Here is a 14,321-nt window from a genome sequence, read left to right on the forward strand (position 1 = left end):
TGTTATGTCCGAATACTTGATCTATATTGGGCTACTTTCCGCCATTTTCAAGGTTTCGAGATTTACCAAGTAAGTCTACTTTCTTATTGTATCGTAATATCGTACGGCCATATGAATTGGCAGAACACTCACCTCAAGGCATGTAAAGTATGCATGCAAAACACTCTCAAGAGGCTCCCTCAAAGCACTAAAAAGTTGATCTAGCGTAATTGATGGGCTACAGAGTCCGAAAGTGGTGCATATTGCGACAAGTTTTTGATATGGATGGATTTCCTGAGGAAAATATTGACTTTAGAACTTTTAACGTATATCATATCCACACAAGTGAGTGCTTACTCTCACACACGCCACAGCATACCATTTGCACATATCTATTTACTTGATCCATCAATGATGACGGTATCAAGCTATTACTCCTTTGTATGAGAATGGAAGAAATAATGCTCCATGTCTGCGCATACGAAGTGAAGGCATGGCATGAGGACACAACTGCTCCTGACTTCCAGCACTTGTTGAGACTAGACAGTATATCCAGAGTGTCTAAAAGACTTGCAGATGCCGCTTCATTTCTTTTTATGTTCCACTATAAAATATACAAAAGCATATGATTGTTAATCAATAGTAAGTCCCCCCCCCCCCTTCTTTTTTTTTTTTTTTTTGGACTCGTTACTACATATACATACAGTTTGATACTCTGTAAAGATTTCATGCATGGCCTGCATGCTTTTTAAGAAACAGCGTCCATGGACTGATTGCAAGAGCTTTTGTGTTTCGTCCGGATCTACAATCATTACAAGGTTCTTCTTGCGCTCTTCTTCCAAGTCACGAATTTTGATTAAATACTCATCAGCAAAGATTTTGGATGCATGGATCGCCACGTCTAAAGCGAGACTTGTGAGACGAGTCATATATCGGTTGCCTTCGGAGTTGACTGGTCTATAAATTTACTTTTTAGTGTATAAGAATGAAAGTGGCCATTACACATGCTTTAGAGACACTAGAGGATTCGTAGTACGTACGTGTCATTTTGGATTATGTGCAATAGCGGATTAATCCAATCCAGTAGAAATTGTCCGTTGGGGAACTGCTCACCTCCAACTATCTTACAAATACAACAATTAGATTCTTCATTAATTGTTAAAGTAGCGTGCGCCACTCATCATGTCAAATATCCTAAGCTCGTACCGTTATTTGCTGCCAGTTGTTGTTGAGTAGAACTATTTGTTATCAGGTCATTCCTGCATCGCTTCGTGGATTTTGTCGGGCAGAAGTCCTGTGTATGTAATGCGTGCTCAATGGCCAACAAAACGGCCAGCTTGCGTCTTTTTTCGACCGAAAGTGTTAGCTCTTTGCTCAGAGCACGCGCTACCAATTCCCTATGAGGCCACCATAAAATCATCCAGTCCAACAATAGGAATGAGATCTGTTTTTCTGATTCTCCTGACTTTTTCAGAATCTATTACTCACCAATGATGAGAAAAAACATCTATTAGCCAATCCAAAATAAAAATCCACAGTGTCGCAAAATGCAAGACTCATGCCTTTTACTACCTTATCCAGCAATGGCTCATAAACCTCTTCAGCCCGCTCCGTGGCTATCTTGTTGGTGTCAATATGCTCCACTAGCGCCTTTAGGGCAGACGAGAGAACATCTATTGATCCACCAAGCGCTGTCAATTCCCAAGTCTTCAATAACATTGATGTGATACCACAATTTGCGATTCTTCCAAAACTCAGTTTCCAGCGGTTCACCTGACGACATACTTTCACGATCAATATCGACAATTGCTTTTCGAATCGCGGATCGATTGGCCTGGAAAAGAACTAGAAAGGAATGCCCAAGATTTGGTTGGCATTGTTTCTGTGTCGCCTCCGCAGATTTCATGTCCGGCTGTACATCATTCATGTGTTTTAGCAGTTCACGAATTGTGATCCTAGTTCATGTTCAGCATTGCATGTGTTCTTAAACTGTTATTATTATTATGACTGTTTATTTAAAATTACAAGTCTACAACAGCCTCTTTCGCCCAAGATTCTTCCGCGTTACTTTTGCATCTGACCCAATGATCTTGGGTGGCGATATAAGACCAAGACGGGGCGAAGATTGCCCTGTACTGGCTGTATGAACTTCGTAGTTTACAAGCGGCGTCTCATAGTGTAGATATGGTACTTTCTTCCATGGTACGCCAGCCACTCCTGGTACCGTACTAGAGTCTACTGTGTGGTCAAGACTAGCGTGCAATGGCATATGGATTACACCTTTGACGACACCGTTGCACTTCTTCAGCTTAGATAGAGGGATAGGTGTAAGAATATGAAAAGTACGAGTGGAGGGCTGAATGCTCCGAATAATAGCAAGACCGTGGCAAGTCGTATACTCGGGTGGAGGAGGAGGATACTGTCCTATTGGAAAGTAGTTGATCTGTCTAGCCAAGTCATCGTTTGTCAAATGAGGGTGCTGTCCGTCAACCGTTTTAGAACTGTCACATTTTTTGCTCTTCGCCTCTTCTTTGTCCCCGATCAATGCCACGAGACTTGCATTGAGGACGTGCAAAATTTGGCTCGGAGGTACTTGATCAAACAGAACCCAAACTCCTTTGGCATTACTCCAATCCCAGCACCATGGCCGCCGTACTACAAGTGCTTGTGTGAAATCCCATATTAAGCGATCTCCGCTGCTTGAGTTTAGTCCTGAGTCTGGTCCTTGCTTCAGGTAAAAGTATGAAAGCAATGCAAGGGCTCGATGGTCTGCAGGATGGTATTTTGTGAAAGGGGAGATGTTGTTTTCGTCGCCGAGGGCCACTGCCTCAACATAAAAGATCGTGGGGCACGGGTGTCTGATTTCTAATGCCCGGCTCTTCAAGGTGGATGAAAAACTCTGTGGCAAGTTGGATTCGCTGTAGGATGGAGAATGGAATCCAAAAATATGCGAAGGCACTGTATAGTCCAGGAGTTCCAGCAAAAGATTATACCCCATTCCCTTGATCCATCCTTGTGTGTTAATGATCAATGGTATATGTTCGTCTTCAACACTACTATTATAATCGATATCATCCGCATCCATCCAAGTCTGTGTATGCGTCACCTCACTATAATATGTTTTGATTAGCTCCTTGATACATGCCATGTAATATTCAGGATCATCTCTCGGCGTGCTGTTTCCAACAAAGAAAGCGCGATATGGCTGTCTCGGATGAGTAAACGGTGCGCCTAACGCAGGCGTTTCTATTATATGTAGGGCCACCATGCCAACAGGGGTGAATTCTGACTGACCTATATCACATTCGATAAACGCGACTTTCTTATACCTTTGGATGAAGAAAAAAGGAAGTTAGTATAAAATTTTCTTTCTTATTGATAATTTTTCCTATATACATTTGGTAATATTTATGGAGGTAATAAATAGCTTACCTATTGAGCATACGATTTAGTAGTAAACGCGAAAGTGTTGATTTGCCCATCTTCTTTCCTCCACATACTACAGAGACTGGTGGCCGACTGATAAACTCTCCATTCTCATCCACAGTGGCTTCAATAAGTGTTTGAATTGCTTCGTGCCAAGTAGGTGGGATTTTCATTGCTGAAATGCTGTCTGTAGGTTCTTGAATAGGATGGAAGCCATTCATACTAGTCTCAAACCGAGTCTGTGCTAGCTTATCTGGATCCCCCATTTCACGAGGACGTGGCAAATGTTTGGCAGATAAAATTCCTTTGAATAGGGGCACCACTTTTTCAATACCAAAAATCCCAGAGGAGACGCCTGATTGTATTGCAAGCACAGTATCAAAATCATCAAACACTACATGAGTAGTCAAAGCCTTTAGTTGTTCTTGTAACTCGAATGACGCTTGCTCGACTTTTTGTGGGACCAACTGTTCTCTTTTGACGGAGCCAGCACTAATAGACTCAACGACTGCAAGTGCGTGTGTTCTAGGCGATATTACTGTGAAGCGTGATATTGAAGATAAGTTGGATGCATTTAGTGCTGATTGAGACTGAGTTATTTCAGACGGATTTTTCCTGGTGCCTCCTGGTCCTGATAAAATATAGCCTAATACCGATGCATATCCACTAAGAGGAATGATGTTTATGCATCCTTGAAAAACAATCGTCTGCAAGATGTCATCATGAAAAGAGTTAGCAAAGAGCTCCATACATTATCCAGACTATGCTACTCTTCTCTTTATATGGAGAAAACAGACATACCTCACCCTGTTTAAGGCCAACGACTATAATATCCGAATTTCCTTTGGTAGAAGAGTAGGCAACATTGTCAGGTGTTGGTTTAAAGGATGAAATAGACTGAGGATCAAGGAACAACCTATATTATATGAAAGTAGTAAGGTGAGAAGCCATTGAGCACCTGAATAAAAATCCCCGGCAAATGATGCACTTACTTGCGCTCGCGCCGCTCATATAGGGGTAGGTTACCAGCGTCTTTGATAGTGGACTTAGGCTTGATTCCGACATCATATCCCTGGTCGGAGGAATTCCCTCCATCATCATCGCTATCAGTATTTAGTGATACTTTTGATGCCTCTTCATCATTATCGATATCAACATTGTCGACCTCAACATGTTCTTCAGACTCCGGTGTTGATGGTTTGCTTGTGGAATTTGAGGGCACATCCTCCAGTATCGACGCCTTGTGCGATACCCCGGCCTTATATGTGTCGCCTAATGCTGATGCTTTATTAGCGGCCTCTTGTAACTGTAGTCTTCTTGCTGCTAGAGCACTAACTGGTGGTTGCTGTACTGTTACCGTGGATACAGCTGTTGTAGTACGTACTTTTGTAAATAGTCGAGTGACAAGATTGACTGGTTAACTCATGCATGACATGCAAGAAGTCAATATGACTTGACATGTTGGTTGTCATGTCCAAGATTTCTTACCGATTTTCTGCTTCTTTGCTTTTGGAGACATGGTACAAATTAAACAATTCCAGAGTATTTATTTCTTTTCTTTTTTTTTGTGTACAAATCATGTGGCTTTGATTGGATTTTTTTTTTTTTTTTTTTTCAAGCATGTAGCACAGAAAGATGGGGAATGCCAAAGACTGAGAAACCCAGACGTTTCGCCCACTTGGCCATACCCTCTGTTTCAATTTCATGATCAACGGGTTCGATTGGGAAAATGACCCCCGATCGATGGACAGCAGCTTTGACTAAGGTGAATGTGCCCCCAACGCCATCTAGAGGCACTAGTCTAGGGGTATATAAATCCAGATCCGTCATTGATTGACGGAATGTGGGGTGATACTGTTCGTAACCTACAAATTAACAGTGAGAGCGTTAATAGAGCCTTGATGACCCTCAAATTCCATTTTAAGAGGAGAGCTTAGTAGAGTCAACTTGCCTTCAAAAAGAATGTCACTTGGATCAAGAGTACGTTGATGAGCCATGGATTCTGTCGTTTCATACCAATTATTACGGTCATATGGTACCCTCCTAGCTTTTGGCCAGGCAGGCTCGAAGCGGAAGCAGTTAGGGACTACAATATCTTTATCTAGCTGCATAAGCTCGAGGAGTAAGCTTGGCGAATAGTGTATTACATCAACATCAAGCCATAACACCCATGCCTCATCCATCAAAGCTGAGGTCAGAAGTATGTTTCGACAGCGTGCCAACTCTTTTCTACGCGCCTTTTGATACTCAAAAGCATGCCTCTCATCGTGCTTGAAGTCTGTAGCCTCTGAAGCCTGATGGATGATGGTTATCCTCTTGTAAGATGGTCTAATAGGCAAACTAGATATATGTGAGCGCAATGTCTGTAGTGTAGGGTCTTGTTGGCTGTCTTTAGTCACCGTAGAGACAAGAAACCCCAACGAGATTAGCTCCTTAGGGTAGGATAACTGCGACAAAGTGCGAAAGTAACCTTTAAGATACATGGCTGCGTCCATAAGCGGAGTCAGGATGAGAACAGAGGCACTACACGAATTATTCTTTGGGTTTTCCATCGACTCACAGGCCTTTAACCTGTCGAAATTATGGAGTTGATAGGTCCTCTCTCGACGCTGGGGCGAAGGGAATCCTTCACAGGCTCTCACCGCATGCTGAGGCCTGGCTTGCAACCGCTGGATATAAGTAAAAATAGACTTATACTGGACGAAGGCAAAAAGGGCGCCGCCGAATATAAGGCAGACAATTAGCATACGCCTGTGAACTGATGGCATAGTTGAGAGTAATTTGGAGAGTGTGGTTCGTTGCGTAGTGCAAATCTGCTCTCTATCGGCCTTTATTGATGTCTGCACATGTCAGGTGCAAGCGTACAATTTTTAATTTTTAGCAATCTCGTTGATCGTGCTAGCCCTCGAGGTGATTCATCTCTATAAATATCTCACAAAAGGAAGAGATTGTAAAAAATACATTGTTTCTCAGTTGATCCGCTATTCCTTCCATCGAAGAAGCGATCAAGGGGCAGAGGTTTGTAGAAGGTAAGGTAATTATGCTTCTCAAAGCAAGCTACTTCGTGAGCTCCATGATACGATACTACATTGCTATTATGACGGAGCTTTGACATCCATTAAACTGGTTCTATCTTGTGCGGAGCTATTCCTTAAGGAAGAGATTCTGCTATGTTCATCTGCTGCATTGTCAAGCGATGCCGAGCGTCAGATGGAATTTTCATACTTGATCTGGCCTGTGTGGACTAATACTACAAAATGATGTCGTGGCCACTTTGCCGGAGCTACCTTAGCAATCTACATATATGTAGTAAGTATTCTTTATCCATTATAATCCATGGGTTGATATATTTGTACAGGAAGCGCTACGTAGAAACCATGACAGAGATGGTACCATGGAAGCTTGGTGCCAACTTAGGACATCGAGCGTAAATGCCTAGGTTTCCACACATAGTATTTTAAATATGGTATATTGACTCTACACTTGAGGCGCTGTCAGAAGTTGCAGTAAGAAGTGAACTCCTGATTCTTTTTCAACGTCGCAATTATAACATATTTTGATTGGTACACTTCCGATATTTTCCTCCCTGCTTTGGTGACAAGAGCTACTACTTCGTCGCTCAATATGAGACCTTAAAGCTAAGGACTTTTGTTGTTAGTTCTCTGTTGAAACTCATGCGACCCACCTTCTGGATCGTCCTCATGGCTTATAAGTGAGAAGTCATGGGAGCTGGCGCTTTGGGGCGAAATACTCAGTTATATCATACTAACCTATACCAACAAATCGTGATTGGAGTCAAGAGCAGATCTTGTCTTGCATTGGAAAGACAGTCTTTCCAGATAAGTATGCATGTGACGAGAAGTTGTCTTGTGAAGCGAAGTTCAGTCTACTTGTTTTATGACACTCATTCGTGCTGATTCCTAAGGTACACCTCCTCATATTTCATCAAATCGGAACCGGCGCTGATAGCAATAGTAGCAGTTTTATCAGCTTGGCCACAATAGGCCTTACAATATGCTTATCAGATTGAAAACGGACATGGATAGACCTTCCATCCTAATTGAAGCAACAGTACTTCCACGCCTTTCAAGTAGCAGGCAACATTGCTGTTACTGGGTTACCAAAGTGCAGGAAGGATGTTGGAAGCTGATTGGTGTGTGCCTCCTATGTGTCAAGAGCCAAGCATTAAGACCTAGCGATCTACGGACAAATCCCATTCATGAAATATATTAAGCTGAATTTTCAATGGATAAAATTGCTTTTAACTTAAACTATTGTTCTAGCTGTGAGATACCTTTCCAAATGGACTACATGGCTGGTTCGAGCTCCAATACTAAAATAGGAAGAAAAGTGACGACTTTCTTTTTTAGACTTTTCTTCTTTTTCAGAACAAGGGAACTCCTACATTTTCACCTCATCACATCAGAAAAATGCCATGCATCCTAAAAATCAGGGTCATTGGAGCCAGGGATCTACCTGTAATGGACAAGGCATCTGATCTAACGGATGCCTATGTCGAAGTCCGCTTTGCTGATTTTGAAGCCCAACGCACAACTGTCTGTCGTAAGACATTGAATCCAGTTTGGAACGAGGTACCTCCCAATTGGTTGGATTGAAAGACGTTTGCATCCATGTTTTTCGAAACACCAAAATCGATCTTTTTTTTTTTTTTTTTTTTCCTTTTCCTTATTTCTTTCTTACTTTTAAATATCGGATGCTATAACTTCCTGCTTTTATTTAATACAGGATTTTCGATTTGAAGTGACAGACGACGCAGATCTTCAAAACGAGCCGCTGGAACTCAAAGTATTGGACTATGATGCTATAACCGCTAATGATTCCGTAGGGTCTGTGTTCATTGATTTGAATCCTCTTTTACCAGTTAATTCGCCTTGGCAAATCGCAGGATGGTTCCCAATATATGACACAATTCGGGGTGTTCGAGGGGAAGTTAATGTTCAGGTCAAACTGCAGTTTTTTGGCGACGTTAACCCATTTAAGGATTCATCGGCTGGGATTATGTTCTTTTCTACAACGTCTTTACCAGCTGGATATCAAATTGTCGCGATGCATGGTTTCGTGGATGCGATTGTTAATGAAGATGATCCTGAGTACCATTGGAGTGACAGCTTTCGCACGCAGCGATCGTCGAACGAGGCTAGACAAAGACTCCTCTTCAGGCTCTCTGGACAGCTTCGCCGCTTACTGGGGAAGGAGACATTGGACATGGGAGGAAATGCTGTCTTGGGATATCAGCAGTGCTTTGACTTAGAAAGCGAAGAACATGCTATCACTGCACGTGCTGTTGGGACAGCCGTCAAAATTGCTGTCGTTACAAGTTCCACACCTCAACTCAGTGAGAAGATACAAGCAGTCGCCTTGAATGATCTTCACACAGAGGATATCCTCTCATCGACTTTGGATAGCGCACAAAGAACCAGCCCAATTAATGCCAATACAGAAGGTGTACCTCCTTCATTGGCTCAACGACGGCGAGAGTCCTCAATCTCGACAGAAACTAGTGGCAGTACAAATTCTGCTCCTTCGGTTGCCAGTGGTGCCAAAAACAGTATCAATAACTATAAGTACCTGGAGCAGCAAATATTTACATTACATGAATTCCCACCAGGAACAGTGTTCAATCTAGGAGGCATTGTCAGCGCAAGATCCGTGAAGCTTATTGAAAATGATGATGTCGAGACGCGTGACGCCTGGTGGAATGAGTTAAGGGATGAAATTAAATCGCACGCACGTGTGCTCGGCTGTTCTCATGTTATTGGTTATCAGGAGGCTGCTACTATCAACGATGAGCTTATTGTACTTTCAGCCGTAGGGACAGCAGCTAATCTTGATATGACAGCGTTTACTCCGGGCTTTTTTGATGCAAACAAAAACTTGTCGCGTTCTGGCAGTATCAGCCGATCTTATGTCGACAATCCTGCTGATAGCTTTTCATCATCTATCGGCGGAGCCAAAGCGAGCCTCCAAAATTCGCTCAAAGAGCAACAATGGATGGAGTTGCTCGCTAAACGTAAGAGCAAACGAAAACAACCATCAGGTAAAGTTTCTACAGAGCGTGTGTATTTTACTTTCATACCTATACCAAGGTTAAACGACTTTTGCTTTTTTTCTTACCTATCCTTTTGTCAATTAGCCTGTAGGATGTGTCATATTCCATTTCATCGAAAATCATCGCCTTTCCCAATGAGTTTGGTCAAATGTCAAAAATGCAAGAAAAAATACGTCCCTGAAATACTACTTAGCACAGTTGAACCACCAGCAGAGTTGGGAGTAGTTGGGCAAAGCGCTTTTGTGGAGGCGCACGTCTGCCGAGCTAAAAAAAGAAAGGACGGAGAATCGAATGCAACTATTGTTAGTGATGCGATTCCTTTCGTAGAGTATGACCTGCATCGTCAACTTATGTACAAACTGAAAATTCATGGATTGAATGCCATATTTGGACTTCGTTTCCAACTCACTATAGGTGATTCCCTTATTGTTGCTGTCGCAAGCGGCACGGCTATGTATCTCTCCGCTTTACCTACTCCTCCAGCGCTCAGGATATCCAGAAATCTTGATGTCATTGATGAAGAAGACAAAAAATTACTGGAAATACAGCGCAAGATCATGGATCTCTCAGAAAAAAACCGACAAAATCTGGAGGCAGAAAAATTGAAAGAACAGGATGACGGAGAGCCAAGTACAATATTACCTCTTAGTGATGGTGTCCAAGCCGCGCAACCAGATGATGACAGCTCGGGTTCAAGTTCAGATTCAGATGACGAAGTAGAGAAGGAGAATTATCAAACTAATGTTGTAATCCAGATTGATGATGACGCTGACGAAGACCTCATGGCTGTCCTATTGGACCCCGTTTTCACCGATGGATTTCTCCTCTGCAGTACAGAGACGCTTCCCAACCACCCGTACTTCGTTAGCACAGATCCTATGATACCTGACAATGCCCATTTGATCACCACTGTTAAGCAGGGCCATATCAACATGATATCCCATCATCCTAACCGACAACTTGCTGCACTCTTTCGGTCTATATATGAGGACCTTCGATTTCGATTGTCATACTTCACTGACTGCGTTCTTGCCGGCATATCATACCATATTCAGCTGCCACGAGCAAATGAGGTTCAAATTCAGCTAACAGGGGTTGCTCTTGGGCAACAGCGCCAGGCAGATGCGTTAGAACCTCTTGGTGTTCCGATTACACTCTCTCCTTGGAGATCAATTCCAAGTTCAGCGATCCTAACCGCCAGTCATTCTAGAGCAGATTCAGAAAATGGACTTTATCTAACAGGCGCTTCTCCTATTACAGCAAGACCTACAGCAGTCGATGAATCTATGGTTTTCCAAATGGACGAATACCCATTATCTGAGCCATCGAGGTCGGCTCTTTCGACACAAGCTGCAATGGGGCCCATTGACATATCTAAGGATCTTGAAACCAGCCGAGTGTCATCACACCAAGTAATGACTCAAACACCAGGTGACAAAATCACGGAATCCACTTCTACCATAGTTCCAGACACGGCAATTCATGACCATAATTGTCGAATTCGTGCTATCGGTAATGAATCCAGCTCTCAAGAAGATGGCTCTGGCATTCGAGTCGGTGACTATTCCCTGCAAGACAATCTATCACAGATTCCATCAGCTGTGAGTTCGAATCTGGCGCCGCCACAGAATCTAGCAAAGCACTCCAACTCCTCAAACGGAAGTCAGCATAGCGAAAACAATTTTGGAGTGGGGGCGACTAGACCAAGATATCAATTTGGACGCAATGGACGTCAGCAGTCTATATCCTCTACTCTTGGTCCGCAGGAGCAAGTAGAGGAGCTAGGTAGGCTCACACTATTACCTATGATGCCTGCTGATCGACCCTTCATTGAGATGACGCCACTATCCTTTATCCCGGGAAGAACTCCGACTCGATATTTGGGTAAACTTTCATTACACTTTGTCAAGGAAACACACATTTTGCATGATGCGACCGTCTCTAGTGGAATGGGTGGGTTTGTGCACGTGTTTTTGATGGAGATTCAGGCCGTAGCAAGATCACATGTGGCAGCATTAGGCGGGGATGCTATTCTTGGCCTGCGTGTAGACGAGAGTTTTTTCCAAGAGAGTGTCAAGAATCAGGGATATGCACTGATTTCTATCAGTGGAGACGTTGTCGGCTGTGCATTATTGGACGAAGAATCAGTCTCATCCCATTCTTCCGATTCTGAGGATGAAAATAGACAAGGAGGAGATGCGATCAATGGGGGTGGGGGAGATTCCGACAGTAGCACTGAGGGTCACACAGCAAAACTAGGTGGATGGCAGAGTAGTAAGGGTATTAATGGCATGGATATTCCGTCATCGACACTTCAGAGCGATGAATAGCTTTTATACTATGTATATTGTATTTTATGATGCATTAATATTAGACATTATGAAAAGAATCTACAGTTCTGTACTTGACTCAAGCATACGGTGATATATCCGAATGCCTGGTCGATGATTGTACTGAGCAAAGCCAACCAAGTCTTCTTCTGAAAGATTATTGGACAAGCCGACTCCAACATGAACAAGTGTTGGTAATCGTGCTTTTAACTCCTTAAGATCAATGAGTTCTAAGCTGTGATTTTGAAGGATGGTGAATTTTTCGAGTCGATCCAACTGGCATAGATATGAGACTAGATTCTATAGTAATTAAAGACAGCACAATACAAAATAGACATAAGCATTTCAGCCGTTGGCACACATTCCCTTCAACAAACAGCAACAAAAAAAAAAAAAAAAGAGATAGAGAGAAAAGACGAGAATTCTGATAATGCTAATGCTGCAAGTCTGATCCTTACCACGGGAACCCAAGTATCAGCCAATTTAGCGAGTCGAAGAGCTTGCAGTCTCTCAAATCTAATCACAAGGCTTTGCAGAAACCTAACCTGAGCCTCCCAGCCATCTTCAGCATATGGCCTTGGGAACTTGTCCATGTATTCCAGTTGCTCCAGATTTGCACAAGGCACAAGTTGCTCTGTAAATATGTCTTTTGTCAGATTTCTGCAATGCCATAGCTTCAATATTCTGAGCTCGGTACATTTGATTAAAATATCCTGTAGAGACTCATTCATCACTAAAGGTACTCGTTCCAGATGAAGCTCTTCCAGCTGATTCAGGTGAAGCGATATGGATGAAAACGTCCTCAGTGTGAATTGCGATCCAAAGATGGTTAAGCTTTTCATCTGATCACAGTTAAACATGATTGCTACCATAGCCTCATCCGATATCTCTCCACAATCTATGAGGCTGAAGCTTTGAAGGTGCGTCAAGGGTGTTTCTGTTAGGAAGCATAATGCATCGTCTGTGATGGAAGGGCCTCCGAGTGTCAAATGCTCAAGCCATAACTGTGATTTTAAAAAGAAATTGATATGCTGTGATTGAATGCCTGTACAATTTCGGAATTCAATCGTTGACAACTTTCCAAAATGTTTGGCAGTTTGTTGAAGTGTGTACGCATATCGATCCAATGCAAGTGATGGATGAATTTGATCTGAGGGATGTGAAGATGTCGTTAATGGCTCGAAATCTGGATGACTAGACATAGAAGAGGTGGATGGTGAAGAGATGGTTGAGGATGATGTTGAGGATGAAGGCGCTATAATAGAGAGAGGAGAGCCGTATAACGTGCTGTTTGTCGTCCTATTAGTGCTTTGCTGCGTCCACGGAGTTTTACTAAAATCTATCTTTTGCTTTTGGCATGACGAAAATATATTACTCCGGTTCATGCTGTACATCTTTTGTAATCCTTCAGTCGTAGCCTCTAGTAAGGCAGTACAGTTTATCAGTCTCCATGATCTTAGACGCGTGCATGTTGCTGCAATTTGATTCACAACAGTGTCCGTCATTTTGGGAGCTTCGATCGTCAACACCTCTAGATCTGTGCATGTTTTGCTGATCCAACCAAGTGACTCGTCCGTGAAGGAATCGCCATGAATTTCAAGACTCCTAAGTTGATGACAATGACGTAGGATTGTACTAAGTTCCAAATCTCCCATCGAATCCGGACAATCAAGTAGGTGAAGCTGAGTTAGTGCTGAAAAGCAAGGTTCAAGACAAAGCAGTGCATCTAAAGGAACATGCATGCTCCCTAGCGTGAGCTGTCGTAAGGCCTTGGAATTTGCGAGGATGCAAAGTAGATGGTTTGTGAATGATAAATGAGAAGCCTGTATATCCAGAGACCGAAAGCCTATTTTACTTGATCGAGCCAAGATCTCCAAATGATGATTTGAGAGTGTATTTGCCAGGATACTAAAGTCGATTCTGCGAATGAATTGAGCACGATGATAAATGCGTTGTCCATGAAAAGGAATCCCATACTCCTTACGCTGTCGATAAGGTTGATAGAGTGTGGGCACGAGTGAAAGTGATGATAAGGATGTTGTGGTTTTGGAGATCTTGGAGGTACTGACTGTTCTGTCATGCATGGTAGCAGAGCGACGGAGGGAGGAAGCTAACGAGATGGGAATTGAGGCTGTGGCGGGACTTTCTGTGGCAACGGGTCCTGGTTGATCGGCCTCATGCCGAAGGGTATCAAGCAGCAGACGGAAACTGTAAAGGGAATGACATTGAGGATATCGCCATAGCAAAACCAGGCCAGTAGCAGCCCATTCAGAGTTGACGAGACAACAGGAATGTAAGTCTGATTGAGTCAAAAGATCGAGTGAAAGGATGTGATGCAAGATGTCCTGGGACGATAGTGCAATTGCGGCAGCTGTCATGTTGAGATGCAAAAGTGAAATAGAACGCTAGCAGGCGACGGACGAGATGGCCAGCAGGCCCAGAAAGAGAGAAAGGAAGAGAGAAAATAAGGGAGAATGTGTGGTGAAAGTGGGCTTTTGCTTACATGCTTACAACGC

The 14,321-nt window shown here is 43.0% G+C and overlaps 5 protein-coding genes across 5 annotated transcripts; 1 reads left to right on the forward strand and 4 right to left on the reverse strand.

The window, feature by feature from the left end:
• Positions 1-137: 137 nt before the first annotated feature.
• Positions 138-1,944, reverse strand: BCR41DRAFT_164254 (hypothetical protein). The gene is made up of 6 exons (XM_022019675.1): positions 1,765-1,944; positions 1,552-1,652; positions 1,186-1,456; positions 1,020-1,098; positions 684-936; positions 138-583 (listed from the first exon to the last, which is right to left on the reverse strand). The coding sequence occupies exons 1-6, from the start codon at positions 1,904-1,906 to the stop codon at positions 311-313; spliced, it is 1,119 nt and encodes a 372-aa protein (XP_021877846.1). The 5' UTR covers positions 1,907-1,944; the 3' UTR covers positions 138-310.
• A 43-nt stretch (positions 1,945-1,987) lies between these two features.
• On the reverse strand, positions 1,988-4,926 carry BCR41DRAFT_389064 (hypothetical protein; the record flags this gene model as incomplete). Its single annotated transcript, XM_022028084.1, has 5 exons — positions 1,988-3,308; positions 3,412-4,112; positions 4,207-4,321; positions 4,398-4,788; positions 4,894-4,926. Coding segments are annotated over 5 exons (2,540 nt in total), but the record flags the coding sequence as incomplete, so codon positions are not given.
• Positions 4,927-5,019: 93 nt separating this feature from the next.
• On the reverse strand, positions 5,020-5,957 carry BCR41DRAFT_340528 (hypothetical protein; the record flags this gene model as incomplete). The annotated part of the gene is made up of 2 exons (XM_022022194.1): positions 5,020-5,270; positions 5,375-5,957. 2 exons carry the CDS (start codon positions 5,955-5,957, stop codon positions 5,020-5,022), a joined length of 834 nt encoding a protein of 277 aa, XP_021877848.1.
• A 1,687-nt stretch (positions 5,958-7,644) lies between these two features.
• Positions 7,645-12,104, forward strand: BCR41DRAFT_326754 (hypothetical protein). The gene is made up of 3 exons (XM_022021628.1): positions 7,645-7,997; positions 8,152-9,463; positions 9,560-12,104. The coding sequence occupies exons 1-3, from the start codon at positions 7,836-7,838 to the stop codon at positions 11,803-11,805; spliced, it is 3,720 nt and encodes a 1,239-aa protein (XP_021877849.1). The 5' UTR covers positions 7,645-7,835; the 3' UTR covers positions 11,806-12,104.
• Positions 11,795-14,262, reverse strand: BCR41DRAFT_360542 (hypothetical protein). Its single transcript, XM_022025387.1, has 2 exons — positions 12,264-14,262; positions 11,795-12,105 (listed from the first exon to the last, which is right to left on the reverse strand). The coding sequence occupies exons 1-2, from the start codon at positions 14,181-14,183 to the stop codon at positions 11,866-11,868; spliced, it is 2,160 nt and encodes a 719-aa protein (XP_021877850.1). The 5' UTR covers positions 14,184-14,262; the 3' UTR covers positions 11,795-11,865.
• Between the last annotated feature and the right edge of the window lie 59 nt (positions 14,263-14,321).

The sequence above is a fragment of the Lobosporangium transversale genome (genome assembly GCF_002105155.1).
Source record: "Lobosporangium transversale strain NRRL 3116 chromosome Unknown BCR41scaffold_43, whole genome shotgun sequence".
Taxonomy (NCBI): domain Eukaryota; kingdom Fungi; phylum Mortierellomycota; class Mortierellomycetes; order Mortierellales; family Mortierellaceae; genus Lobosporangium; species Lobosporangium transversale.

Bases quoted from the DNA above. Each gene is read 5' to 3' on its own strand.
- BCR41DRAFT_360542 (XM_022025387.1), bottom strand. From the start codon at position 14,183: ATGACAGCTGCCGCAATTGCACTATCGTCCCAGGACATCTTGCATCAC. The intron at 12,106-12,263 runs GTAAGGATCAGA...TAATTACTATAG, and splicing joins CTGATACTTGGGTTCCCGTG to AATCTAGTCTCATATCTATG.
- BCR41DRAFT_326754 (XM_022021628.1), top strand. From the start codon at position 7,836: ATGCCATGCATCCTAAAAATCAGGGTCATTGGAGCCAGGGATCTACCT. The intron at 7,998-8,151 runs GTACCTCCCAAT...TATTTAATACAG, and splicing joins TGAATCCAGTTTGGAACGAG to GATTTTCGATTTGAAGTGAC. The intron at 9,464-9,559 runs GTAAAGTTTCTA...TTTGTCAATTAG, and splicing joins CAAACGAAAACAACCATCAG to CCTGTAGGATGTGTCATATT.
- BCR41DRAFT_164254 (XM_022019675.1), bottom strand. From the start codon at position 1,906: ATGAATGATGTACAGCCGGACATGAAATCTGCGGAGGCGACACAGAAA. The intron at 1,653-1,764 runs GTATGTCGTCAG...GTGGATCAATAG, and splicing joins TGTCGATATTGATCGTGAAA to ATGTTCTCTCGTCTGCCCTA. The intron at 1,457-1,551 runs GTAGTAAAAGGC...GGTGAGTAATAG, and splicing joins ATGAGCCATTGCTGGATAAG to ATTCTGAAAAAGTCAGGAGA.